This window comes from Phalaenopsis equestris, unplaced genomic scaffold, assembly GCF_001263595.1.
Source record: "Phalaenopsis equestris unplaced genomic scaffold, ASM126359v1 Scaffold000160, whole genome shotgun sequence".
Taxonomy (NCBI): domain Eukaryota; kingdom Viridiplantae; phylum Streptophyta; class Magnoliopsida; order Asparagales; family Orchidaceae; genus Phalaenopsis; species Phalaenopsis equestris.
Window position 1 is genome coordinate 225207 of NW_018164602.1, and position 26113 is coordinate 251319.

Here is a 26113-nt window from a genome sequence, read left to right on the forward strand (position 1 = left end):
CCCCGCCGCTCCCTGCTCCCCCGCCGCCGCCGTGGACATTTCTTCTCGAACCAGAGAAAACCCTAACCCTAAACTTGACGGAGGGTACGTCTGCGAAACTGCGAGAAACGGGGAGGTTGAACTAAAATGTCCCGCGATTTAGCAAATATTTTATTATTATTATTATTATTATTATTATTTTGGAAAAATGAGGTTAGGATTCGTGTTTGGCACTTGTTTGAAATAGCTCGTGAACAGCTTATTTATATTCGATTTGATTCAAACTCTAATGTTTTAAAAGCTTATCTTCGACTTGAATTGGATTTAAAAAATTAGTATCTTTAAGTGGGTCCTCAAAATACGAATCTTCCTGTATTTAAGCATCTTTAAGGCTGTAATAAAATCTCTTCCACCGTTGTGGAACTAAAACTAAATTTTACTTTTTTAGCTTTACACCACTCAAATCTTTTATATGTATTATTTTAAAATATAGTATAAAAATTAATATGAGAATAATATAAATAAATATTATGATTTAATTATTTATAGCCAATACGAGCCGAATACGAACGTGTTAGCCTCGATTTACTTATACGTGTTCGTGTTGGGCTTGAAATTAGCTCTTTAGAATAAAAAATTATTAGTATACTGATTTTTTAAATAAAATTAAAATAATATTTTTATTTTAAAAAACTATTTGCATTAATATTTTAATTTCAAATCATAAAACATTGATAAGTTTAAAAAATTTCAAAAGTAAATTTGATGCCAATTTTGCACAATAAAAATATTAAAAAAAAATTGTCGAACAAAGTACATGTGACAAATTTAGTTTCATTTAAAAAAAAAAAGTTAATACAAGTTTATAATTTACAAATTAAACCTGAATACAAATAAACTTAAATAAAAATCAAAACATGAAAAATAATTATATTACATATTTACATTTACAAAATTGTACTTACACATATACTTGTCAGTTACACATCTAAGAAATGCAGAAAAAGACATTAAATTTAAAAAATATGATATTGTACTCATTCCTTAATCTTATGTTCGACGATCCATGAGTAATGATTAGTAGTGACAATGACTCAATAATGATATTGTACATACAATTCTAATAAATATAATAGGAAAAAAATAACAAACTATAAATGAAAATAAAAATTAAGATGTAATTGTTATTTAAGGCTCATATTAAACATTATGAACTTCATTCATCATTTTCATCTAAATCAACTTTACGGTTGCACAGTTTAAGTGTCTTTCAAGTATAATGAAATTATAGTTAATATCTAAGGTGTCAAATTAAAATCCAGAGAAACTGTTATATTCCTCCATTGTGGCTTGCATAAAGTGTTTGTCTTTCAAAGTAAAAGAGTAAGATTAATAATCTTAGACAACTTTACTTATTCTTATCTTAAAACTAGTTACAAACATAAATGTTAATATATAATACCAATAATGATATTTTATAAATAGTAATTATCATAGCTTCTAATAACATCTTAACAACGTTAATAATATTTCAACCTAAAAAATAGCTTAAAAATTAAGCAGAAAAGCTTAAAAATTAAGAAAATTAGTTTAAAAACTTTGCTCCCAAGCCCTAGCGTCCAACATAAGTAAATTGTTGAATGTTATAATAATTTAAACCAAACAGGAACTATTCAATTTCAGCAAAGAAACCCGAGCCATCACAACAAAGAAATCCAGCTCAGCAAGGAAATCCTTGCTCTGCTCTCGAATCAAATCAAACAATGTAAATAAAAGGAAGAAGTGTAACAGTTTGGAAGACACATCTAAACATTTTTTGTGATAGACTTAATAATTCAAGCAACCCAGGCCCCTCACAAGTAAATTGTTCATGAACCCAACCAACCAGCTAAACAATCCAAATTCCAAACCATCTAAACATTTAAATAAATTATAACACAAGTAATAATAAAAAAAATCTGATGTGAAGAGTGCATCAATAGGCAACAACCATTAGGAGATAAAAAAAATAACTAATACCTTGCACTTAATTGAAATTTATCTAAACAATCAATGTCTCATCAATCTTTTGCCCAAGATCCTTTATTTAGGTCTCCATGCCATTCAAAGGCTCCTCCACCTGAGCGAGGCGCTGTGTGTGATCACCTTGGATCTCTCATGTGATTTGGATGCAGCCAGATCACGTTGTTCCTTGTGACCTCGTCCTTGTTGAGATGATTCTACATTAGTGGCTTCAGACTTCACTACGTGTGCCTTGACGCTTTTTGTCATACATTTGAACTGAGACTTTGATACCAACTGTCACGAACTAAATTATCCCAAGTCATCCGCGTGGCTTTAGCGCTCTCTTTGCACTAAATCAGTTAACCCTGACAACTCTTGGACTTGTAAGCACACAACACTCTTGGAAGAATAATAGACAAAAGTATTGGAGAAAGAAAACACTCTACTAAGAAAGTGTAATTACAACACTTGAATGCTTGAAACCTTAGATGGTTCTTAGATGAATGCAGTAATATTTTTATAGTGTAGAGAGGGGGGGGGGGGGGGGAACTCCTATTTATAGTCCCCTCCAAGCCTAATAAAACTTTCAAGATTGCATTAAAATTGTCTAGTTTCTAGATAGTTATATACCATTCTTTAGATACATGCATAGTCCTAGACCTTTATAGCTTATTCTTGAGTTCTCCTTGGAACTTTCCTTCTAACATTTTTTAAAAATGTGGTGGAATCTTCTAGAGTCCCTCAGATGACTCTCCAAATTCTAATATTCTCTAGAATCTTCCACCTAATGATTGACTTGCTAATTTATTGAATATGACAGAGCGTGACATGATAAAAGCGGTGTGTCGTGAATAGCTTCAAGGCAATGAAGGAATTCTAGCTAGGATATTTTTTTTTACTTTTTAAATAAAATTAATATTGGAAATATTGGTGATATTTAAAATTATTATTATACTCTTTACTAATTAAAAAATGACCACTAATTAGTGTTAAAAAGCACAAAAGAAAACTTTTCTATTCAAAGTACCATCAAATTTAGCCGCCGCAATCTTATATCATTACTTCCTTAAAGTTATTTCTTAAGGAAAATTTCCCAAATAAGGCCAAACTGATGGAAAAGGGGAAGAATGCCGACGCCGATTTGTTAAATTATCCGCAAACGACAAGCGGCAAAAGTCGAGCTCCTCCCAAACTCCACGTCGGCAGTCGGCACCGTGCCTCGTTGAAACCGATAAAAACCCCATTGTTATCCAGTTCATTTTTCTTCCTCCACTTCCCCTGCCCCTTAACTCTCTCTGTGAAATCTTCAACGGCGGATAGGAAGAAGTAGAGGAAGACTTTGCTCGAGGAACAAGCGGCAAAAGGAGGATATATAAGATCAAGCAAGGGGAAGAAAGTGAGAGAAATCCTTTTCTGTGGCTAGATTTTTTAGGGATCTCTTCCCAAGCAATCAACTAATGGATTCTGATCTGTGGATCTCTCACCTTGCCGCTGCAAAGAGGCATTACTCGCTCCAGCAACAGCATAGCTCCCACACAGGTCTCCTTCCCCCTTTTCCTTGAGGTCCCCTCAACCCCCTCCCTCGATCTTGTAAGGGTGTTTTATTTGTAAATTTCTTGGCTTGACGAGGTTCTGTTAGGTTCCAGATCGGTTTGATGTGGATGAATACGAATTGGAAGAGGATGCCCGCCCGGATTTTCCTTGTCCCTTTTGCTACGAGGATCATGACATCACATCACTGTGCTCTCATCTTGAAGATGAGCACCCTTTTGAATCTAAAGCTGCTGTAAGAATCTATGTTAAATAGTCTTTTATCCAAATAATTTCATGGCATATGTTAATGGATGAAAAATTTATGTTGGTATAAAACAAGCTGAAAGAAATCGAATTCATTAGTGTTTTGAGTAAAGATCTAATTTATTTACATGAAATATAATTATGTGTTCATTTTGATTCATGTTTTAAGTTTTGGCCTTTCTTGCTGTGTGTACATGTTTTCTTTTTGTTAATGTTAAATTAATTTTTTTTTTATATGCTATGGAAGCTCTAGAATATATGTTAAGTATTTTTTGATCCGTTATCTTTTCCCGCAACCTCATGAGATCTGCATGAGCTCTTCCTCTTCTTGTTCTTAGAGTAGATTTTACTCTGTTGGTGGGGGCACATTCTGCATTTAGTTTCGTTTCCTCATTGTTTTGTGTTCTCATGATTAGATTTAGTTATAATTGATTGGGTTACAATGTAAAAAAAACCTATTTTACCTTCTTGTGGAATTAGGATGAAGTTAGAAAAGGTTCATGATAAATATGTGAATTTTTCTGTTTCTACAACATATTATTGTTATTATTTTCTTGTGAAAACGTATGTAAGACATGAACAAAATTGCTTTTTTTGGTACTTGGGCCAACCCCTGTACAAATAAAAATGGTCATGCAAAAAAAAATAGAGACATGAAGGAGCAGGTGGAACCAACAATTATATTACTTTTTCAGCATTTATGGATACTCATTAAGTATATCTTCACTAACCATAATGCTCTTTGGAGCGTTTTTTTTAAGAGTATTGTTTGGAGGAAATTGTTGGCTTTTATTGGAACAATAAAGCAATTGTAGATTTTTGCATGACATCTAAATTTTCTTTTAATTCATACTAAACAACTAATTCTTGAGGCTTACACTTATAGCATTCAAACTCTTTATCTTCTAAAAATTCTACTAATTCACTAAGACCAACTAATTATGGCAGTTAATATTAAAGATGGACATGTGGCAAATATTCAATCATACATTAATTTTAATAAAAGTCTATTGAATACAAATAACTTGCTAATCCTTTCTTCTTATCACCTCTCAATGTAACTTTCACAGATTTGGTTGCCTGTGGTAGTTCTGCAGGAGTTGATGGTTGGTCTTGATTTTGTGAAAATTTGAGCATTAAAGTGGGTGGAGAAATGATGGTCAAAGTTCATAGAATATGCTTGAAATATTGTATGGAATCCAATCTGCTGGGGAGATGGTGTGCTGAAGGTCATAAAGCCCGCCGTGGAGACGGTGTGTTGAAATTTATTGATCATTTCCTACACAAGAGACAGGGAGTTCAGATAGAGAGCGCACCTTGTTTGTCCGAGACAATAGCAGGAAGGACGCCCTTCATTTTGTTTACCAAGATTTTAGCTACCACTTTGTAAATTGATTGGCATAGGCTGAATGGTCTATATTTGGAAATTTCCATGGCGTTATTTGTCTTTGGGATCAGCACAACAAGGGTTTCCTTCCAATATGTTGGCATGCGGCCACTGGAGAAGAAATTCATAACCATCTCAAGTACCTCCTTTTTTACAATGCTCCAAAAATTCTTTAAGAAAGAGAAGGTTATTACCACTCAAGTCAGGAGATTGATTGGAGCCAAGGGATGTAATGACATTCCAGATTTCATCTTGGTAGGCCTCATGAGCAAGGAGATCAACAAATTCGTGAATGCTAGACTCATGTTTAGCAAAGGATGGCCAACCTGTTAGTTTAACCTCACCTTCATGCCGTTTGTCTTGAAAGAACTTGAGGACTTAGCTAAATAAGGTTGCATATTTTTTCCTTCACAATGCAACGTGTATGAATGATATTGTGGCAAAGTGTATCAACAAATTCGTCGTAGCTTTAGTCTGAAGGATCCTGTCGAACCACAGGCATCTTCCCTCATTCGTTGGAAGTATGTACCACTCACCCTGCCCTTCCATTGTCTCCTCCACGTTCACCTCTTCCTTTGCACCTTGCTCGGTGAATGAAATAAGTCTACTTGTAGGGCAACTGGAGGCTATGTGCTCATATCCATGACATCTGAAATATTTCCTAGCTAGAATTGTACTTGGCGTGCAACTATCTCACTCTCTTGACCAGAATTCTCAACTCTCTAAGATGAGCCACTTCTTATGCCTCTACCTGTGGGTGATTGTCTGAATGTAGGTGGGTTCCTGCTCTGAGTCTACTGTCTCTTCACCTTTAGTGCCAAGTTCTGAACATCTCCCAACGACCAATAAGGTTGTAGCTAGACCAAATTTTCGATGGAGAGCTTCAAGCCTCAAAAGTACTTGACTATGGTGTGCTCCTCTAGCTCTGTTAGCTCACACTTTAGCTTAAGTTGTTCAAAATCCATCGTGAACTCCTCCACTGACAATTCCCTCTACCGTACGTGTTGGAACTTCAAGACATATGTTGGCGGTAGTGTGTGGATAACTAATTCCTCTACATCTCCTTTTTCGTCTTCTCCCAGATAGTGATCTTTTTCCGACATTCTCTCTATCTCTCTTTATTTAGATTCTCCTATCATAATGAGGCACACTTCTTCAGTTTGATGGCCGCAAGCTTCACTTTCCTGCCAGCTGATAAATCTTTATATTAAAAAATCCTCTTGATAAATTGTGGACATTTTTTTTCAGTTTAATAGCCGCAAGCTTCTCTTTCCTGTGAACTGACACATTCTTATTTTCAAAAAAACTCTTGACTGTCTGGAGCCACTCAATAAAATCAACTGGATTTATTCTCCTCCGAAATCCGGTAGGTCTACCATCTTGCCTAGAGTCTCAGGTTTCTTGTACTCCAAAAGACACTTCATCTCTCAATCTCCTTTGATATTGAATTCCAAGCGATGTGTCCTACCTTCCTCTTCATTGGAATTATTCCTACGGAAGGGATTTTGGTGTTCCTCCCACACTCATCGAATCTCACTATCACGATCGATGATGACCTTTCCTTGGGTTATCTCCTTAATTTCAACAAGCCTTTGTGGAATTCAGCGGGAAGTTCCCGCTGTGCAGTTCTTTATTCTAGTTTTTCTAAATGCTCTTGCGTTTATTACCTTCTATCCATAAGTTGTGTTTCTTGTGAGATCCTTGGAGCACCATCTTCACTACTTAGGGCTTGCTTTGTTGCATGTAAGTAGAGGTGCGAAATTGGAATTGAGGAAAGTTGGCTACTTCGTTTGTTTCTTTGAGAGAATTAATTGGTATCTTGTTCCTTGGAAGTGATTAGATTTTTATCCATTTGGTTTTGAAGTCAAATGTACGTTTGAAAGTTATTGAAAGTCCCAATGAAATCATAATGCTACTTACACATGCACCTTCTTCTTCATGCATACATTTATTGATATTATATATTGTTCAACATTTTAAAATATAGACCACAAACACACACACATTCATATAGAGTACTTTCATATATAATCCGTATATAAACATGTGTGCATACATATACATGCATACATACATGTACATGTATACATATGCCACACATACATATAGATATACATATGTATATACGTATACATAGACATGTGTGCATACATATACATGTACATGTATATATATGTTACACACACACACACACTCACACACACACACAAACATACTACTAGTACTACTACTAATGAAGTTATCATCTTTCTCTTTTTTCAATAGAGACCCAAGGCCTATTTTAAATCTTTGTTCTACTAATCCTACGCCTCTATCTTCTAAGCATCTGCTCTATTCTAATTTTCTTATTTATTTCAGTGGATATCTCACTACTTGAATTATATAATCCGCAATACACCGAGAAACTGATTAAGAATTATTCTCTGTGTAAATAGAGTACTTTCATATATAAAAACATATTATATAAGCTTAATTTATTAATATTGCATGCATATATGTGGCGGTAACTTTACCAGTTTATTGGGCTCTTCTCAACCAAATTATAGAAAATAAAGGTGTCTCTTCTAAACAGCCATCTTAAATTTGTTTATCTAACTTCAACTTCTGGAAGTGGAACTGCTACTTATTCTCACTTACAATAACTGAATAAGCTCTTAGATTCTAACTTATCCTTGAAAAGAGGTAACGGTTCATCAGTTTCTTTGGAAAGAATTGTGTGGATTTGTTACACCCCATAAGAAGATTGGACTAATATTGATTTTAGCTTATGAAATGAATTTTAGTTTGCTCCTTTTTATGATGTATTATGCTTCATTCATGAAGAAGTGGGGCTAGTATCGAAATTTTGTTGGAAAAGTATTGCTAGACTCGACTGAAGAAAAGATAAAACAAATTAAAAGTTAGTCCGAGCTCTGTTGGTTGGATCTATTGTTTACTTCCAAATAAAAAATTCTACATGGCTTTGGAGTTTGTTTGTAATCTTGTTGCTTGGCGAAATAGAGCATTTTCCTCTTCAAAATAACTTTTTATTGAACACCTAGTCTGAAAGTGTTGCTTAGCTATTTTTTTATGCGTTGGTTTATTTTGTTTTGTTTCATTTAATTGATAATGTATCTTTTCTCATGATCCGCTGCTCAAAAGTGGAAACTTTGCTGTCTCCTGTTATTACCATTTCATAAATGAATTTAGGTGGTTTGTGCTAATGTTGATATATGAATTTATTGTATCAGAAGAAGTGGCAATGGTATTAAATTTAAACTGAAGTAGAAGAGGATATTATTGACAATGGGGTGTTAAAGTGATGCTTTAGTTATAATTTATCAGGTAAGGCATTGATTACAACATGGGATCTAGCAGAGGCCCTGCCAATTGTAGCAAGTCATATTGTGTCTGATTTAGTGGCAAGCAAGTTTTACAAACTAAATTCCACTGCACAATTTTGCAGAATGCTTTAGTCAGTATTATTAAACTTCAAGCTCCTAACTAGTGAGAGCTTATATTATACCTGCTTTTTTCGTTGTGGAAAGGTGAAGTAATTTGTCTTTGATTGAGAAGGGTTGGGTGGGATGACACTGCACATAAGAAAAAAATGGAACTTTGCACAGTTGAGTAAAAACAGGAGAATCTATTGTAGTTTGTTGCAGTTAGGGTTCAAACGCATAAACTCAGAACATAAAATCTAACGAAGAATCATAATAACTAAAGAAATAGTAGAATGAGACAGAAAATTGTCCTTTTATCCATCTATGCTAGAGGTTCACCGACTATAAATTAACTATAATAATACAAATACTATCAACAACTCTGATGCAAAATTCACTATACTCCACAGGACAAGGTGACATTTGAAAATTTCTGTTATGTTTTAAGAAATCTCATTTGCCACATATCGCCATCCAACCTAATTTTTTATAGCATTAAAGTGATAACTGTGTGGGCTGTATAGCTTCTTTATTAAACTAATATAAAAAATTGACATTTTAAAATTTGTGTTTTAAAGTGTTGCGGCATTTGTTAGAAATTTCCCATGATGCCATTACTTTTTCTTTCTTTCAGGTTTGCTCCATTTGCTCTGTTAAGGTTACGGGAGACATGCTGAGTCATATTATGCTGCAACATGGCCAAGCCTTCAAGATATCCTTTTCTGTAATATTTCACCAGTGATATGTGCCACCAAGATATAAAATCTTTGGTGCACATTTAGCTCAAAATTACAACACCAAAGTGCCACTTTATTGAAATAATATTGAAGCTTAGAAACGAGGAGGGAGACTCTGAACTTACCATAATCATGATCCATTCCCTTATAACAAACCTTGTCTTCTCATAATAGGTTCAACAGAAGCTTATTGAATTGTTTAAAAGAAAAACAAGCTAAACAATTTAAAAATAACGAGCTTATTGATTAGATTAAAATAAAAAAAGCTAAACAATTTAAAAATATTGAGCTTATTAAGAACTAACCTTCCAACTATTGCATATATTTTGATTGAATTGTTTCAAATAAAAAGGCTGGAAGAACTTGATATCCAAGACTATGTATGAAAGAAACCAAACAACATTATCCACTCAACTATAAGTCTTTGATAAATTTTACAAAAAAGCTCAAGGGGATTCATAATTTTCTTTGACTTAGCATCACTTGCAGAGACGTCGAAGGTTACGAAGAGTTGTTATGCCCAATAGCCAGGCACTATCACTTCTTGGGAGAGACCTTCGTGAGGCTCACCTACAGGTGATTTTGGGGGGTGGGGCTTATCGGCCAAGCAACTCTAGTACCTCAACTGCAGCTTCTGATTCATTCTTATCCTCAATGGTTCTAAATTTTCCTGCATCAGAAGCTGAAGAAACTTCAAAATCTTCTCTATCCCATGTTGATGACTTTATTAGAAAAAAATCAACAGCTACAAGGACTTGGAACTCAAGGTAATACTTGTCCTCATCTTTTCTGCTATTTGTTAAACTAGTCATGAATCTGAATATCAATTTACTGAGTGATTGCTTGACAAAAATTCATAATGGTAAACAGCGAGAACAAATTTAATGTGTTCATTTTTACAGGACAGATCTCTTTATTTGCTATAATTTTGCCGTTGTAGACTGGCTATTTTACTTTTAAGGTTTATTTTACCTATAAATACTTAGACTTAAGCATTATTATCTCGGTATCTTGATATCTTTGCTATTGAAATTTTTTATTCGAAATTATTATGTACCTTCAAAACGAAGGAAAAATTGAGTTGGAGCCTCTTTGAAGATGAAAAATTGGACATTTAGGTGAAACTCTTATTGCCGCTACTTGACTATGAAGTTTTGTTTTTATCTTTCCATTAGTTGCTTGAGGTGTAATCCTGCCTTTTTTCAGAATCTTGATTTGGTCTTGGTCACAAATTAATTTTCCTAGTGCAAATCACTTACAAATATGATTTGTCACGCCCTACCCATTGATCCTGATAAGAAATGCAAAAATCCGATTGGAGGGCGTGAGCTAAAAAATCAGAAATAATTTCAATAAGAATAAACTTGATTTCAATAGCATTTGTGGTCTACAATAGGATTATCAGAGCATCTGATTCCACTAACACCTATTAATATCTATCTTAATGAAATTAAAATTTAATTGTACCATTGAATTAATTAAATAATTTTAAAGTTAAACTCCTCAGTTTGTGAATCCCATTGAGTAAATTATAAATGACAAGACAAAGCATAAATATGATTAATTAAAGAGGCAAAAATTGTTGCGATCCGGCCCGGGGCTTGAAATTAATTAAGGCGGGTTCCGGCGGTTGGACTGTGGGAATTAAATTTTCTCTAATAGTTTTTGATAACTAATATTTAATAAATAAAAGAGCCACTAAAGAAATTAAGTTGAAGACCTATAAATAAATTTACCTCATTACATGCTATTTACATCTTCCATAAACCTTTTTTCTTCTATTCCTTATCTTTTTATCAATTAATTACACCTGAAAACTTAATTTAAAACAACAGTGAGCTAACCAAAATCAGTGATAAAAAAAAAAAAAAAAATGTTTGTTAGTTAAGTTTTTAATAGATCAATATACATTAATTGATAGTTTATGAATATGATTACTTATAATAATTCATACTATTTAATGTGATTTATTATATCAATAACTTATATATATCATTTTATGTCTGTACAATCGTCACAAGAGTACCGTCTAAAAATTGTACCAGTTAAGGTACTTCAATATCAATAGTCTTTTTCATTTATATGCACGGGTACCCTAGTATTTTCTTGTTAGTACCATAAAGAGGAGACTCTATCACAGGCAAACATGCACATACAAATAATAAACATTATTTAATAATAGTTCTTTCATTCTTATTTATAAAGCAGACAATATACTTGCACACAAATCAATATCTATGCTAATTTAAACAATGCCGAGTATACATATTACTCCAATAATATGAAAAAAATTCAATAAAACCATAAATCATGAGTATGCAGGGCTATAAACATAACAATAATAATAAGTGCATTTGGTCAAGAAGAAAGAACATATTACCATAGTATAAAAATATGAATACTCACCTTGATGCTGATTTATTTGTTCTTGGATTTGCCTTAATCTCGACTTTTCTAAAATTGCTGTCTATAATAAACATGGTATTCAGGTTACTAAAATTTATTTTATTGATAGTATTTTAATTAAGTCCTAACTTTACATTATTTAAGTATTAATTTCCATCGTTCTACTTTATGAAATCCTAATTAACTTTATTTTGCTATTCAATATATATATTTAAAATTCATTAATTAATTTATAATATAAATCCAAACTTACCTTACCGGAGTTTGCTCTGGTCAATCTCCTTCCTTTGGTTTGCGCACTTCTCTTTCTTCTATTACTCTCCAAGCTTAAAATTTAAACCAAGAGTCTTAATTCAATAAAATTTTTATTAACATTACAATTTACACACATACATAGGTACTTACATACATATACACACACACACTTATAAAATCAATTAATTAAAATTATGAAAACTTACATTTAAATCTCGGTTGAGAGCTCCTGGCTCCTGCTCCCTTCTTTGCTGCATTCGATTGCCCAGGGCTCTATTTTTCGTAAAGGGCTCCATTTCTCTTTCTTGCGGTTCGGTTCGCTTGGGTTCTTTCACTCGGCTTCGAGGTTCCGTTTCCTCCTTTTGTCGAACCCGCAAACATAGTTGTTCTTTCTTCTTCCTTCGTTGCACAAAACTCACCTACATTCCTCTTCTTTCCACACATAACTTCCTCCTTCACGTCTTCTTTGACACTGCTCGATTCTTCTCTCGATCTATACCTTTTTCCTCCCTTCATCTCTATTTAAATCATGTGCTGGCTCTTGATTCGATTCCTATCTCGGCATATGAAACGTATTGTTCCAGCTTACAAATCGTTTGAATCGGGTATTACAAAAATAACATTATGATATTATATGATAATAATCACAAATAGCATAGAAAAGATAAGATTTTTAACATTGCAACCATTTAACGATGTTTATCATGCAGGAGAGTTCATACGAATTCATTTTGCAAATTGACGATCATTGCATTTGAAAGTTAAAGCATTCATTCTCATGCTTATAGTATTTATATAACCATCAATGGCTCATTAATCATATATCAAATTTTAGTATGTTCACGTATATAATTTTAGGTGATTTACTCTAATACTTTAAAACAGGAAAATTAAGCACCTATCTTATGAAAATCCAATTATTTCTTAGTTGTCACTGTGGACTCGTCAATCCAGCTAGCCAATATCAAAAAGTTTAATTGATAATACATATACAAACACGCTTATATCATATGAAATTTTTATTATATTAAAAGTTCTTAATATAAATTGTAACTTAATAAAATTTATAACATGATCAAATTCAGTTATCTAATTAATTCATGATTTACATAAACAATGTGTATTTTTTACTAATTAAAATGATGTAAATGAATTTTTTAACCATTTGTTTAATAAATAATATTACAAAATTAACCATTATATAATGTATAAAATATCACATAAAATAATTGAATAAATTAGTGCTTTCTACAATGGATTATCAAACCCATCTTAGTTCTACTCTCGCCCAAGCACAATTAACTGCGGAGTTTTGATGGGATCCCGTGCACTGCTGTGGGTATGGTCGCACCCTACACCAAAGGCCTTCTTTGTCATATCGCAAGCCTCACTACCACATTTACTACATAGGTTTGCACTCACTGTTACTTTTTGACTTTATCTTCTCTTTCATGTTCAAAAATGCAAACAAAGTCTTTTTCCTTTTTATGTGCCTCTGTCATCCCTATTTTTTCTCTTGAGCGGCACAAAACAATCAAAATTTTTGTTTGATCCTCCACTCCTTGCACAAAAAGCCGCACGCAATCCCTGTGTCATGATCGTCTCTGCCACGCCTCACTCTGCTGCTCTGCCTTAACCAGAGCCTAACCACTCTCTTCTATTCGCTTCTATCCGCTCAAATTCTCGTACACAAGAACATGCTGTTGCGACCATTTCTTTTTGCCGCTCCCAAAGCCCGCTCTATCCCTAACTTGCTTCGCCTCTCCCTGTCTTGCCCAAATCTCTTGCATGGCAGTCGTGATTAGCGCTAACTGGGAAGGCAACAACGGGATTGTCGGCCTACAGAGACCCAAACCTCCCTCTATCACTGTGCCCTAGCTCGATCTCTTTCCTCCACACTCAAATAGAAGGCGTAGCCGAACACCTCCCTACTGTCTTGAAAGCTTCCTTCTCTTGCCCTAGCCGCACCACTCTCCCCAAACCGAAGCAACTTGTTATCAATGATTTCCCTTTTTCCCTATTTTCAACATGTAGATCCTTAACTTAGGGATTGTTTGGGGCAGCTATGACAACAAGCTTCTACGTTGAAGCTAATTGTCTGTTTGTTTTTTGCAGTTTGAAAATATCTGTGCTGCAATTGTTCCTGGACAAATGACTATTATGCCTATGTATTATAATGTTGTTTGTAGTAGAATTATTTATACCAGTGCATTTTATACTTGAAAGCAAATATCAATGCAGAACATTACAAAATAAAGATAGACACCTCACTAAACAGTGAGTAGTATGACTATCATAATTAAGAAAATGACTATTAAAATAAAAATTAATAATATGCTCACATTATTTTTAAAATACAGTAGATATTCCATTACTGCAAGCTCGAAAAGGAATTCCATTCGGCAGTCAAATAAATATTTGGACAGTTCTTTATATTGACCATTAAGTTCACTTTCTTTAGTAATTCTGAGCTTGATTCCATGTTTCACTATTGTCAGAACCACCAATGTGATCCCATTAGAATTATCTTTTGAAATGTGAGGCTGTTAAGATATCAGCTTTCACTTTTATTGAATTTCTTATGTGATCACTCGATGTTCTCTCTTTCATCTAGAACATAAAATCAGAGTCATAACCTTCTATCATTTTTCTTTGTTTGGGGGTTATCAGTTCACACCAATTACTTTAAAGCAACTTGTTATCAATGATTTCCCTCTTTCCCTTTCCCTATTTTCAACGTGCAAATCCTTTTAACTTAGGGCATGTTTAGGGCAGCTGTGGCAAGAAGTTGCTACGCAAAAACTGACTGTTTGTTTGTTTTTTACAGTTGAAAACAATTGTGCTGTAGTTGTTTCCGAACAAATGATTGTTCTGCATCTGTATTATAATGTTGTTTACAATATAATTATTCATACTAGTACATTTCATACTTGAAAGTAAATATCCAGTGCAGAACATTACAAAATAAAGATAGACACCTCACTAAACAGTGAGTAACATGACAACCAAAATTAAGAAAATGACTATCAAAATAAAAATTAATAATATTTTAACATTATTTTTTAAATGCAGATGGTGTATGTCATGAGAGAAGCCATCCTCTAGGGAAATTCTTCACGCCCGATCACTCTTGGTGGTGGAACCTTTCAACTCATATGCGCACTTAAAATAGTCACAGTTCTCTGTGATTCTCTTTGGGCACATGTAAAACTGTCTCCTGTAGCTATGTGGCCGCCGCGAAGTAAGTAAAAAACATTGTAGTCTACAGTAGCAGTGCAATCCTCTGGAGATACTGAAAATCCTCGAACTCATCTTTCCTAAAGACTTAAAAACACATATCCATAGATATAACACTAGTTAAAATTAATAATGTAATTAATTAAAGTTTTATGCAGAAAACTCATTATATAAAACAACGAATCTGTCACTGCAAGAAAACAATAAGTTTTATAAAAAAAAGTTATTGGTTGGTTTTAACTCATGTAATACTGAGCTCGTGTGTGTGAGATATGTATATCACCAAAAAAAGCTTATTTAGAAGAACCTAAAAAATCATAGCACTGAAAAAGAGGATCCAAAAGAACCTAAAAAACATAGCACTGAAAAAGGAGGTGAATTTGTTTGCTTCCATTAAGATTTAAGATGTGACACTAATCAATAACGACATATATGTTATCAAGAAGAACCCATAAGATCAAACTTCTCATAATATATCTCCAAAATTCACAAAAAAGTCATGCAATATTTATGATACATAAATTACCCACGGTTGCCTCATTGGCCATTCAAGTGGGAGAAAAATACATGTAAATAGTAAGTACATATTACTTGCATAGAAAATCGATACAACAAATAACAAATGCATAAGATTCAGAAATATACATAACTTGTATTAAATGCATATCCAATAAATAGTGAATGTTTTCAACAACTATTACAATAAATAAAAATAAAAACTAGTTCCCTCAAATCACTCTCTAATTATAGCATCCTAATTCGTTCCCTTAACTCTGTCATCTTGTTTGTACCTTCCTTATCTTGAGTGCAGGTCTTGGGCATATCATTTTGAGCCTGTGACAAAGACTGTCCAATATAATATTCATACAACTCAGCAGAACAAATAACAAATGCATAAGATTCAGAAATATACATAACTTGTATTAAATGCATATCCAATAAATAGTGAATATTTTCAACAACTATTACAATAAATAAAAATAAAAACTAGTTCCCTCAAATCACTCTCTAATTATAACATCCGTAATTCGTTCCCTTATCTCTGTCATCTTGTTTGTACCTTCCTTATCTTGAGTGCAGGTCTTGGGCATATCATTTTGAGCCTGTGACAAAGACTGTCCAATATGATATTCATACAACTCAGCAGGGACATTTGAATGATCATCTGCCCTACAAAAATCAATGTCTTTGCGAGAATGTTGTTATTTCACTTGTATTTCCAACCACATCCATGTATGTTCCAATTCACATATGCAAACATCACCACCAAACGAACCATTGCAAATAATCAAAACCATCAACATGTTGCGACATAAAGAAGCAAAATGACCTACTGAACGTATCATTTCTATTGCCTTTTCACTTGCATTTCCAATCACCACTATCTATATTCCAATTCACATATGTAAACATCACCACAAAACCAACCATTGCACATAACCAAAACCATCAACAGGATGCAACATAAAGAAACAAAATATCTACCAAGCATATTACACCGAAAACCACCAAATTGAAAAACCAACAACCACTGGAACTGAAAAGCAGAGAGCCAAAACCACCAAATTGCAAAATAAAAAACTACCACAATTGAACCATTGTACCCAATTGCAAAATCAAACACTAACTAGTAGACAACGTAAAGAATACCAGAACAATGGGGAGATGAAGAAGAGGAACCACCATATGGAGCGCACTGTGCACAGAACCACTAAACCAAGCCGAAAAAAAGAGGGGGAGGAAGAATAGAAAGTTCACCAGAACAACCAACCAAAACCGAAAAAGAAGACCCGCCGCACAAAACGCAGACTGTGCAAAACCACCAAACCGAACCAAATGAAAGAGGAGAGGGAGAGAAGAGTGGAAGCTCACTACAACAGCCGCCCGAAACCACCGAAAGACAACTAGAAACAAGGGCTAGCTATCACAACCACAAAATCAAGGGGCTTGAGAGAGGAGATTTTTAGGGCAAGAGGCTTGTCAAGGGAAGGCGTTTTGCATAAAATTAATCAGACCACGACCATGCCGTTGTAAAGAAACACCGCAAATTGTGGTACGAAACCACACTGTAGGGAAGGGAACCCACCGCTCCAAACGGTTAGTTAGATTTGTTATATGGTATCACCGAGTACATACATACCTCCCCTTATGTATTTACATATCTAATATCTACACTTTACTTTTTACATTTATACAACTCAAAATTTTCACAACCACCATTTTAACTTTTAAAAAGTCAAATAAACCTTTTCATGCATGGGTAAGTTGTTTGTATGCAAAAATTGAAGTTTAGGTGTTGATATGTAAGTACATAGAAATTGATTGGTATGTATGTAAATCTTCCATTAATTAATTATCAATTTTGGATGATTTTGCTTCTACAAATCTCTATTTTTCTTTGCCCACCCCAAATTCAATAAGGTGGGAAATGTTTTGGCATAAGTGAGGATTGAATCCACAATCGTGACAACAAATTCCAAGCTACCCACCTTTGTTTTCTACACTTGGTTGCCGGTTAGACTTTATTGAACTTAGTGAACATAGTTTCCAGTTCCTTGAGATTTATTTCTTCTTTTAAAGTGAATTATTTTTTCGATGAACTTTTCCCAACATGCAACTAAATATCCAAGCTTTAGATGACATTTTTAATATTTTATTTTCTTTTCTTTGTCTATCTTCGAATCTATGGTATTCACTTGTAAAATTTGTACAATGTAAGCCTCTCTTTACCTGGAGTAGCAAGCTTTCATTGGACAACATTGTGTTCTTGAATAAATGAGTCTTTGCCGACTAACCTAGTCTTTCAATTGAGCTGCTACATTCTTTTTGTTGGAAAGATGTGATTTTGCTGAATACTTTAATCATGGATAGATGTGAGTTTTTTGAATACTTTATAGTTATAATGGCTAAATGGTAGCTCTTTGCTTGTGTCACGCTAAAAGGATATGTTGTGTTACATAACTACTAGATTTGATTAACGCATTTATAATCCTGTTAATGCAGGATCTAGGGAGGGGTTGATACCGGCTGTGTAACTTAGCATTTATAATGTGGTTATATTTGTATTTCAAAACTAGGATATTCAGTTTACACTAAAGGTTAATTAAATTCATTCATCTACATTAATTTTATTGCTCAGCATTTAGTACCAAGTTTGAAGTTACAAATGTGTTTGAATAGAATAATGAGGATGAAAATAAGTGATTTTTGAATGATTTTTCACTATATTTCCTTTGGTATTGGAAGTGAAAATTTTCATGTATTTGTCATTTGTCTCAAGAAGCAAAGCTAAGAACAACTGAGCATTACATACAATACTTCCATATGAAATGTAAGTCTATAATATTAAATGAGAAAAGTGTAAAATGGTAGCTTAACTCCTTACAGGAGGGCATTTTAGTCCCGATGTATATAAAAGTATTAAGTAATTCCCGATACTCTTTTAATATGAACTGAAATAATCTAAAAAATAAAACTGTTTTAGCCCCATTACAGTAGTTTGGGGATGAATATATTCTCGTATTCTGGGACTAAAAGTAAATAGTCAAGAGACCATTTTGATATTTTTCTCTATACCAAACAAACAGAACATCTAATTTGGATTTTTAACCATGTTGTGGTAGTAGCACATATTGATGACGGTGTTGTTTAAAATTTATTTAGATACCTGAGGTTATGCTTCAGGAAATCATTTAAGGAGTTTGGGGATGGCTGTGCAAAGAACATCTACTTGAATGTTTCCTACATACAAAACTATGCTTATCTCAAGAAAAAAAAAAAAAAAATTGAATCTCACTCTCTTGTTTATAGCAGCATTGACCTTTCTCTTAGCCAAGAAGAAAGGCAAAAGAAGCAGAGGCAGGCCACAGTCAGGGCAAACTTTGTGCGGGATCTGCTACTTTCAACCCTATTTGATGATCAGTTGAAGTAGAGGCCAATGAAATATCATCAAATGAATCTTTTGTGATCCTGGAACTTTCTTCAGAAAACAGAGTGGTTATCCTTTGTGAAAGTTGGTTAGTATTCACAACAGAAGGGGATGATTTAATTCATCTTTCTGCATTGGCAATACACCTTAGAAACCTTGAATTAATCATGTGGTGATGTTGATGAAATCTCTATTTTTGTTGCTTAAAATAAAAATGTATTGAAAGTATTGCCTGCTTGAATTAACCAATCAATGTTGTGCTAATAATTAATAGAATTTTTTTGTAGAATGTGATATGATTTGCTTTAGCTGTTTTGAGTTGTTATATGGTAGCATTTTTAGTTTTCTTTGATTTCCCTGGCTGCATATACAACTACACCAACATGTTCAACTTATTATTAATCTCATCCAATTGAGCTCGAGTAGCTGAAAGAGCCGCCCTTAGTTTATAATACCTCTAGTCGATATAGCAAAGAAGATTTCTACTCATGAACTTGAGATTTTTTATTCCTTCTTGTCATGTCTCAACAAGAGCATCAAAATGTGAACTCTATGGATCATTGTTCTATAGGTGGATGAAGTTCATCAACAACCATTACTTCGAAGAGAGGAGATGAGAGGAGGCTTTCTTCTATTCTTAGATCAGTCTAGGTTCTACAGAGATTAAAAATGAGGAATTTACATACATAACACACAATTCTTGTGTATTTATGTATCTCACACCTAAACTTCTATATTTAGATGCATAACACTTTGGTGCTTTAAAATTATACATTAAATTGTGCATTTCATTTTTAAAAAAAGGTGTAATAATGCTATTTTTGATGTGATATTAAAGATTTGAGTGTTGTAAGTAAATATTAAAGTTGTTTAGGTGTAATGTCTCGTTGCTGGGAAATAAGAATCGAAGAGTCAAGAAGGTGAGAGAGGAAGTGAGAAGTCGGGTATACAAAGAAGGGAGATGAAATGAACAACTGAAGAAGTGGAAGCGAGCGTATGAAAGCCGGAAAAGTGCACTCGCTTTATGAATCACGCGATAGGGTGAGTTTTACCTACTTGCAGAGATGAGAGTAGAGGCGTCACGGTCTCGAGTGGGAGGAAACATAGTTGAGCAGAGGAGAGGTGGGAGTTCTCTTGTTGGTGTCGAGCGGGGCAAGAGGCGATGCCGCTGTTGTGCAGAAGAGGCGACGTGTGCGAGAGTTCCTGCACACTTGATCCTGACGTCGGTGTCAAACGACGTCTTTATTCAGCTTAGAGGAGTTGACGAGAGTATCATACAGTGGAAGGGTGTGTCGGAGGAAGATCTCACATGTGTAGCGTTGGAAAAAATATTACATCAGTACTACGCACGTAGAGGCACGTAGAGTAACGTGCGTAGCCAATAAAATCACACCACGATACTTAACACGGAGAATATTCTCCCGTGTTATTCATGTGTTATTGTGTGTTATTCATGTGTTATTGTGTCCTAAAAATATTCCTGGTGTTATAATAACACAATAACACATGAATAACACATGAATAACACATGAATAATACACAATAACACAAGAAAAACACGGGAGAGAATATTCCCCCGTGTTACTGCACCGTTTTTTTCTCTATCGAGAATATTTCTCGTGTTATTCAAGTGTTATTGTGTGTTATTCATCTGTTATTGTGTCCTGAGAATATTCTTGGTGTTATAATAACACAATAACACATGAATAACACATGAATAACACGCAATAACACATGAATAACGCGCAATAACACAAAGGGGAATATTCTCCGTGTTACTGCACTGTTTTATTTGCTCTGTCGCGCGAGATATTGTGGCGTGATTTAATCTGAATAACACAGAGGGGAATATTCTCCGTGTTACTGCGCCGTTTTATTTGCTCTGTCGCGCGAGATATCGTGGTGTGATTTAATTGGCTACGCACGTTATTTTAACGTGCGTAGTACTGATGTAATATTTTTTCGTAGCGTTGGGCCGACCCTTGTGGGAATCAGAAGTCACACGTGCAGAGAGGTGTTTGAGCCAAAGGTAACGCAAGGGTTTTAAACGATAAATTTATAAATTTATTATAATATTAATTATTAATTTTTAATAATAAGGTTTTAATGATTGGATTTTAAGCTAAAGATGTTTTATAGTAAGAATGATTAGAATTTGATTTTAATATTTATTTAATAAGAAATTATTATAAATATCAATGTATGTATATTTATAGGACTAATGGGACAGATACAAATTACATAAAGTAACTACAAAGTTAAATTAGGAGAACCAACATTATTATAAATAATTTTATTAAGCTTAAATTGTTTAAAAGAAATAATTAAATGAAGATAATAATTAAAGTAATATGATACATCAAAGGTTCAAATAAAGACAAATTGTCTTTTTACAATAAGATTAACATATAATAAAATAATTATAATTTCTTATTTATTTGACTTTTGGTTTCTCATTGGCGATAAGTGAAAAGAACGTTTTGAATCATCAGTGATCGAGGTGAGTTACTTAAGCTTTTTTTACTATGGTGGTATTTTGCTTCTTTTAGACCGAATGCATTAATTGATACTTTCATTAGTTATATGATAAATGACAACAAATCATGATTTTGAATTCTATTGAACTTTTGTTCATATTGAAGGAATGTTACATGTGTACATCATTATTGAATGATTTAACTACCATGCAAATGAGAAATAAATATTTTTTTATGAGAAAATGATATTTTTATTGAATGCTTGTATGTGATATTTTTATTGACTATGATTGAGTCACCCTTTGATGGTATTGGAGAGAGAACGCTAAGATGATCATGCACATAAATGAAAAAAGATATTAATTGAAGTATCTTAATTGGTATAAATTTTTATACGGTACTCCTATGACAGTTGTATAAATATAAAATAATGTTGATGTAATATTGATATAAACTCTTTGAATAACATGCTAAATGTTTATATTGATTTATGAATAAGCTTAACTGACAGTTGTATAAATATGAAATAATATTGATGCAATATTGATATAAACTCTTTGAATAACATGTTAAATGTTTATATTGATTTATAAAGAAACTGAACTGACATGCATATTGTCATTTTTTCTTTTACTGTTGTAGTTTATGAGTATGAGTATTTATTGACTTCCTTAACTCATTAATTTAAACAAACTTTTTTAGGTTAATTAAACGATTAACGATGAGCATTAGAAAAGAGAACGTTTATAGAAAACCCAGATAACTAATAATGAGGTAACTTTAAATATATTGCTTTAAATTAATTTTATTAATGACTCTTTTATTTGTCAATAGCTAGGTTAGAAATTAAATATGAAAAATATTAACTCCCATCGTCTGACCGTCTGTACCCGTGTTGTGAATTCCAAGTCCCGGACCAAGCTTTGATATTAGGTGTGAGATATTATGCAAATGCTCATTGAAAAATTCCTCTGGATTACATTAAAATAGATATTTATAAGTTGCCTTGGCCTTACTCTCTTGAACAAAAGCTTTAAATGAATTTGGGTTGCACCCATCCATGTTTTTTTAATAAATTATAGGGCATAGTCAAATAAAGATAATTTTTGAACCGTTCATTACAAAATTAGGTTTTCCTACAGCATTTCACAAATATTGCCCTTTTTTGCAAGAGATTCTTGGCTCAAAATGCAATATGTTGTGAATTAGAACATCTGCGGGTAGATGGATAACAACACTCCTTTAAACCAACTGGGAATAATTTTATTATATTATAAAGAAAAAAAAGATAATGCACTTAGCACAAAAAAATATAACAATTTTTAGTAGATAGTTGAAATTGTGAACCAAAAAATTTGACATCATTTGATAGGCATACTACTCAGCTGTTGTTGCAGCAGTATACCATACATCTGGTAAACAGTATATTATTTTCTATAAGCCGATAACCTTGTAGTTTTGTTAACCAACTTTCTGTATCTGCACTAGTTAGTCTGTAAATGCCATTGCTTGTGTTTTATTATTTTCTTTGCCCGGTTCCTCCTGTTCTTCTTCTCTGCTTTCCTCGTTAACATTTTCTTCTGCTTCAAATTCCTGAATATGAGGCCACTGTTCATGATGATAGCGAAGGATAACCACAGCGATGAAGGCTGTACAGGTAGTTAAATAAGCAGAATCATTATAATGATATTTATATATTTAATACTAATTAAGTATAAAATGGAAATGGAAATGGAGTAAAAGACAATCATATAAAATGGATTAAAAATCAAAATTAGAATTCATTGGTTCCATTGTGAAACCGAGGAAAAAAAAAGGAATTTTATGATATAAATGAATGAATTGAGGCAGTAAAATGAGAAGATAGAGCATTGACAAATATTCCTTCATTAAAGGACCCACCCCAGCAACAGTTTTGAGATTTATTGCTCCCTAATTTCTTTTTTTTTTAAAGAAATGTTCTATTTGCTTCCTATTTAAACCCAAAGAATATGCCATCTTTAGAAAATTTAACAATCACTGTTTGTTGAGCAATACTTCACATTGCTTGATATAAATTGTTGCAGATACCTGCAAACATTCGCATTTTTATGCTGAATATGTTCCATAGCAGAGCTGCTACTGATATAACTACCAATTTCTTGCGAGAACAGGATCTCCATGACTCTAAAACATAGCTTTTCGCTTCTTCAACTGGATCATAGAAAACCTCTCAGTGAATGCATGGATAGACATAGGAGAAAAAAATCATTATTACTATTATCATTTAAATAGTTTGGTGGCTCCTAAATGGTTAAATGATAGCTACCTCTCTGTTGTATCTGCTGGTTGTAGCAAGAGTAAAATTTAGGAACAGTGAAGCTCGAGAAAAAACCTGCCAAAACAAAGTTTGTCATGAATCCCTCTCCAGTAATTGAAAGATTATGTGAATGCTTGAAACTCTCATTCAGGTGTACCTATTGCTAGAAGTCTCCAAGGAGTTGTGAAATGGCCATATTTGGCCATGAAGAGCAGAACTGGAGCGACCTGAAAACAAAGTGAAGAAAGTGATTAATGCAGTAAGAATATGGCAAGGAAACAGCAAGCTATGCGGCCATTACTTTGAGAGTCATCAGTGGCTCGCCAGAGAAAGTTTCTTCGCTCTTTGAAAGAGCAGCATTGACTACTGGCAACACTACTCGAATAATTCGAAGAACATCTTCTTCTGTCAGCTGGAGCTTTCTGGTTTTCTCCTTATCTTGCTTTCTGCAAAAATTAAACTCATCTTCTGCAGCTGCATACATAAAATCTATATCGATAGAGATAGAGATAGAAATAGAGAGAAATACATTTTTCTAATTGAGTCGCTGAAGAATGCCAAGGCCAAAATCAGAATTCCCAAATGAGATGCTGCTGATATTATACTGAAATAACAAGAAAACAAAGCAGATACTGAAACTAATCCCAAGATGAGTATTTTAAAATATTTTAGAGCCTGCTGCTGAACTAGATTCAGTTTTGTTCTAGGTTTGAATCTCGGTTATGAATTATTACTTTGATTTCCAGTTGAGCCAAATTTGGTCCAGTTTCACTTGTTATTATTAGCTAGCATACCTGAACGCAACATCACATGAGAAGATGGAGGACAGAAACAGAATTGATCCAGACCCAAACCAAAGTCCAGATTTTGCAACATTCTTCCACATCAACAGATCCGAAACCGCCTTACAGAATCTTTCCAAGCTACTTTGATCATCTAGAGCAATGTAATCTTGATCTAGACCTCAAAAGAAAAGCCAAGTTAGAATAGCACCAAAATATAGCTCACACAAAATCTAAGAAAAAGAATTCACTTAAAGCATTGAATCCGTTGAAGACCATATTATCGGTTTCATTTAGGTAGTGATTTTGAGCATGGTTTAGCTTATGTGTTTTTTAATCCACATCCACTAAAAACTGTTCAAATCTGCTAACATGTCAAAAACTTTGAAAAAAAAAAAATATAGCTAACATGTCACTGTTCATCTGAGCAACTTTCAAAACTTAACAAAAGTTGCTCTCGGTGAAGATGGGTTTTCAACGTTTGAAAAAATAAATTAAGATTCAATCCGAACAACGAAAAACAAGAACATCAAAACCCTAACAATTGCAAAAAGTAAAGAAACAGAAGTTTGTACGATCGCATTAAAGCAAGAAAGAAACCACATACCCGTTTTTGAACAGGAACAAGGAAGCGATCGGATCAAACTCTGCGCTTCCTTTCGAGCAGGCCGAGGTCTGCTCTGCTTACGTTTCTTCAACTTCCTACCCTCATCCTCCACCTGACTGAACACCTTCTCCTCCCTCACATTCTCCTTCTCCAATCTCCTCCTAGCCCTTCGGCCATTCCTCGGGGAAATCGGGGCAGCGAGCCCCCTATTCTTACTTTTGCGGCGAGGAGTGGCTTCCGATGGAGGCAGATCGTGGGTTTCTTCCGCAATGTAGCGTAGTTTAGGTCGCGGTTTAGGGGGAGAGGGGAGGAGGAGTTCGTGGATGGGGAACTGAAGAGGGGAGGGGTTTTTTCTCGGTGATGGCGATGTTAGGGTTTGGTTCTCAATTTGATCATCGAAGGGGTTGGAGAGGTGAGGAATGCACCTGGATCGAAGTCGGGGTTGGGACTTGAGGGTTGGCGGAGTATTGGGCGTTGAAGAATCCATTGCTGGCGTCGGTGGGAGAGAGCACATTAGGGTTTTGAGGGGAGTTGAAGGAGAAAGAAGATATATATATATAGATATAGATATATCTCTTGTCTGTCTCGGTTTCTTCTGGGTGTTTCGCAGCTAAAAAAACATCTTCTCAGAGTTCTTTTGAAGCAGGGGATGTTTATAGCCGTTGGAGGTGGGAGTCTTGGTTTCCTTGTTTAGTGTTTTTGCAGGTTTGAATCTTATGAATGGATTTACAGAGGTGGTGGGGTCCACTTTTTTTGAAAGACCTAACGGGCAAGTGAGTACTCTAGGGCAGGTGGC

The 26113-nt window shown here is 34.0% G+C and overlaps 3 protein-coding genes across 6 annotated transcripts in view; 1 reads left to right on the forward strand and 2 right to left on the reverse strand.

Moving 5' to 3' along the window:
* Nucleotides 1-3227, reverse strand: part of LOC110021990 (uncharacterized protein At4g28440-like) — a 12972-nt gene extending 9745 nt beyond the window's left edge. Inside the window, exon 1 of the mRNA XM_020720741.1 lies at nt 3145-3227. Within this exon, the coding sequence (XP_020576400.1) occupies nt 3145-3227 (83 nt within the window). The remainder of the gene's footprint in view (nt 1-3144) is intronic.
* Nucleotides 3131-19416, forward strand: LOC110021994 (protein DEHYDRATION-INDUCED 19-like). 4 transcript variants are annotated; one of them, XM_020720752.1, is made up of 6 exons: nt 3131-3522; nt 3630-3769; nt 9224-9301; nt 9810-9902; nt 10006-10093; nt 19035-19416. In XM_020720752.1, exons 1-6 carry the CDS (start codon nt 3441-3443, stop codon nt 19148-19150), a joined length of 597 nt encoding a protein of 198 aa, XP_020576411.1. In that variant the 5' UTR covers nt 3131-3440; the 3' UTR covers nt 19151-19416. The 4 variants fall into 4 exon arrangements, with proteins under 4 accessions (XP_020576411.1, XP_020576409.1, XP_020576412.1 ...); XM_020720753.1 differs by having other exon boundaries at nt 3139-3522; nt 19038-19416; XM_020720750.1 differs by having other exon boundaries at nt 3132-3522; nt 9810-10093.
* A 3470-nt stretch (nt 19417-22886) lies between these two features.
* On the reverse strand, nt 22887-26067 carry LOC110022000 (reticulon-like protein B18). The gene is made up of 8 exons (XM_020720758.1): nt 25318-26067; nt 24723-24885; nt 24458-24532; nt 24230-24374; nt 24086-24155; nt 23938-24003; nt 23700-23822; nt 22887-23278 (listed from the first exon to the last, which is right to left on the reverse strand). The coding sequence occupies exons 1-8, from the start codon at nt 25829-25831 to the stop codon at nt 23118-23120; spliced, it is 1317 nt and encodes a 438-aa protein (XP_020576417.1). The 5' UTR covers nt 25832-26067; the 3' UTR covers nt 22887-23117.
* Between the last annotated feature and the right edge of the window lie 46 nt (nt 26068-26113).

What these genes read in the sequence shown, in the direction of transcription:
- LOC110021994 (XM_020720750.1), top strand. Translation starts at nt 3,441, where the DNA reads ATGGATTCTGATCTGTGGATCTCTCACCTTGCCGCTGCAAAGAGGCAT. An exon ending in CTTTTGAATCTAAAGCTGCT is followed by an intron (nt 3,770 to 9,223) that starts GTAAGAATCTAT and finishes TCTTTCTTTCAG; the next exon opens with GTTTGCTCCATTTGCTCTGT. An exon ending in ACAAGGACTTGGAACTCAAG is followed by an intron (nt 10,094 to 19,034) that starts GTAATACTTGTC and finishes TCTTGTTTATAG; the next exon opens with CAGCATTGACCTTTCTCTTA.
- LOC110022000 (XM_020720758.1), bottom strand. Translation starts at nt 25,831, where the DNA reads ATGTGCTCTCTCCCACCGACGCCAGCAATGGATTCTTCAACGCCCAAT. An exon ending in CCAGCAGATACAACAGAGAG is followed by an intron (nt 23,823 to 23,937) that starts GTAGCTATCATT and finishes TCTATGATCCAG; the next exon opens with TTGAAGAAGCGAAAAGCTAT. An exon ending in AAAAATGCGAATGTTTGCAG is followed by an intron (nt 23,279 to 23,699) that starts GTATCTGCAACA and finishes CTACCTGTACAG; the next exon opens with CCTTCATCGCTGTGGTTATC.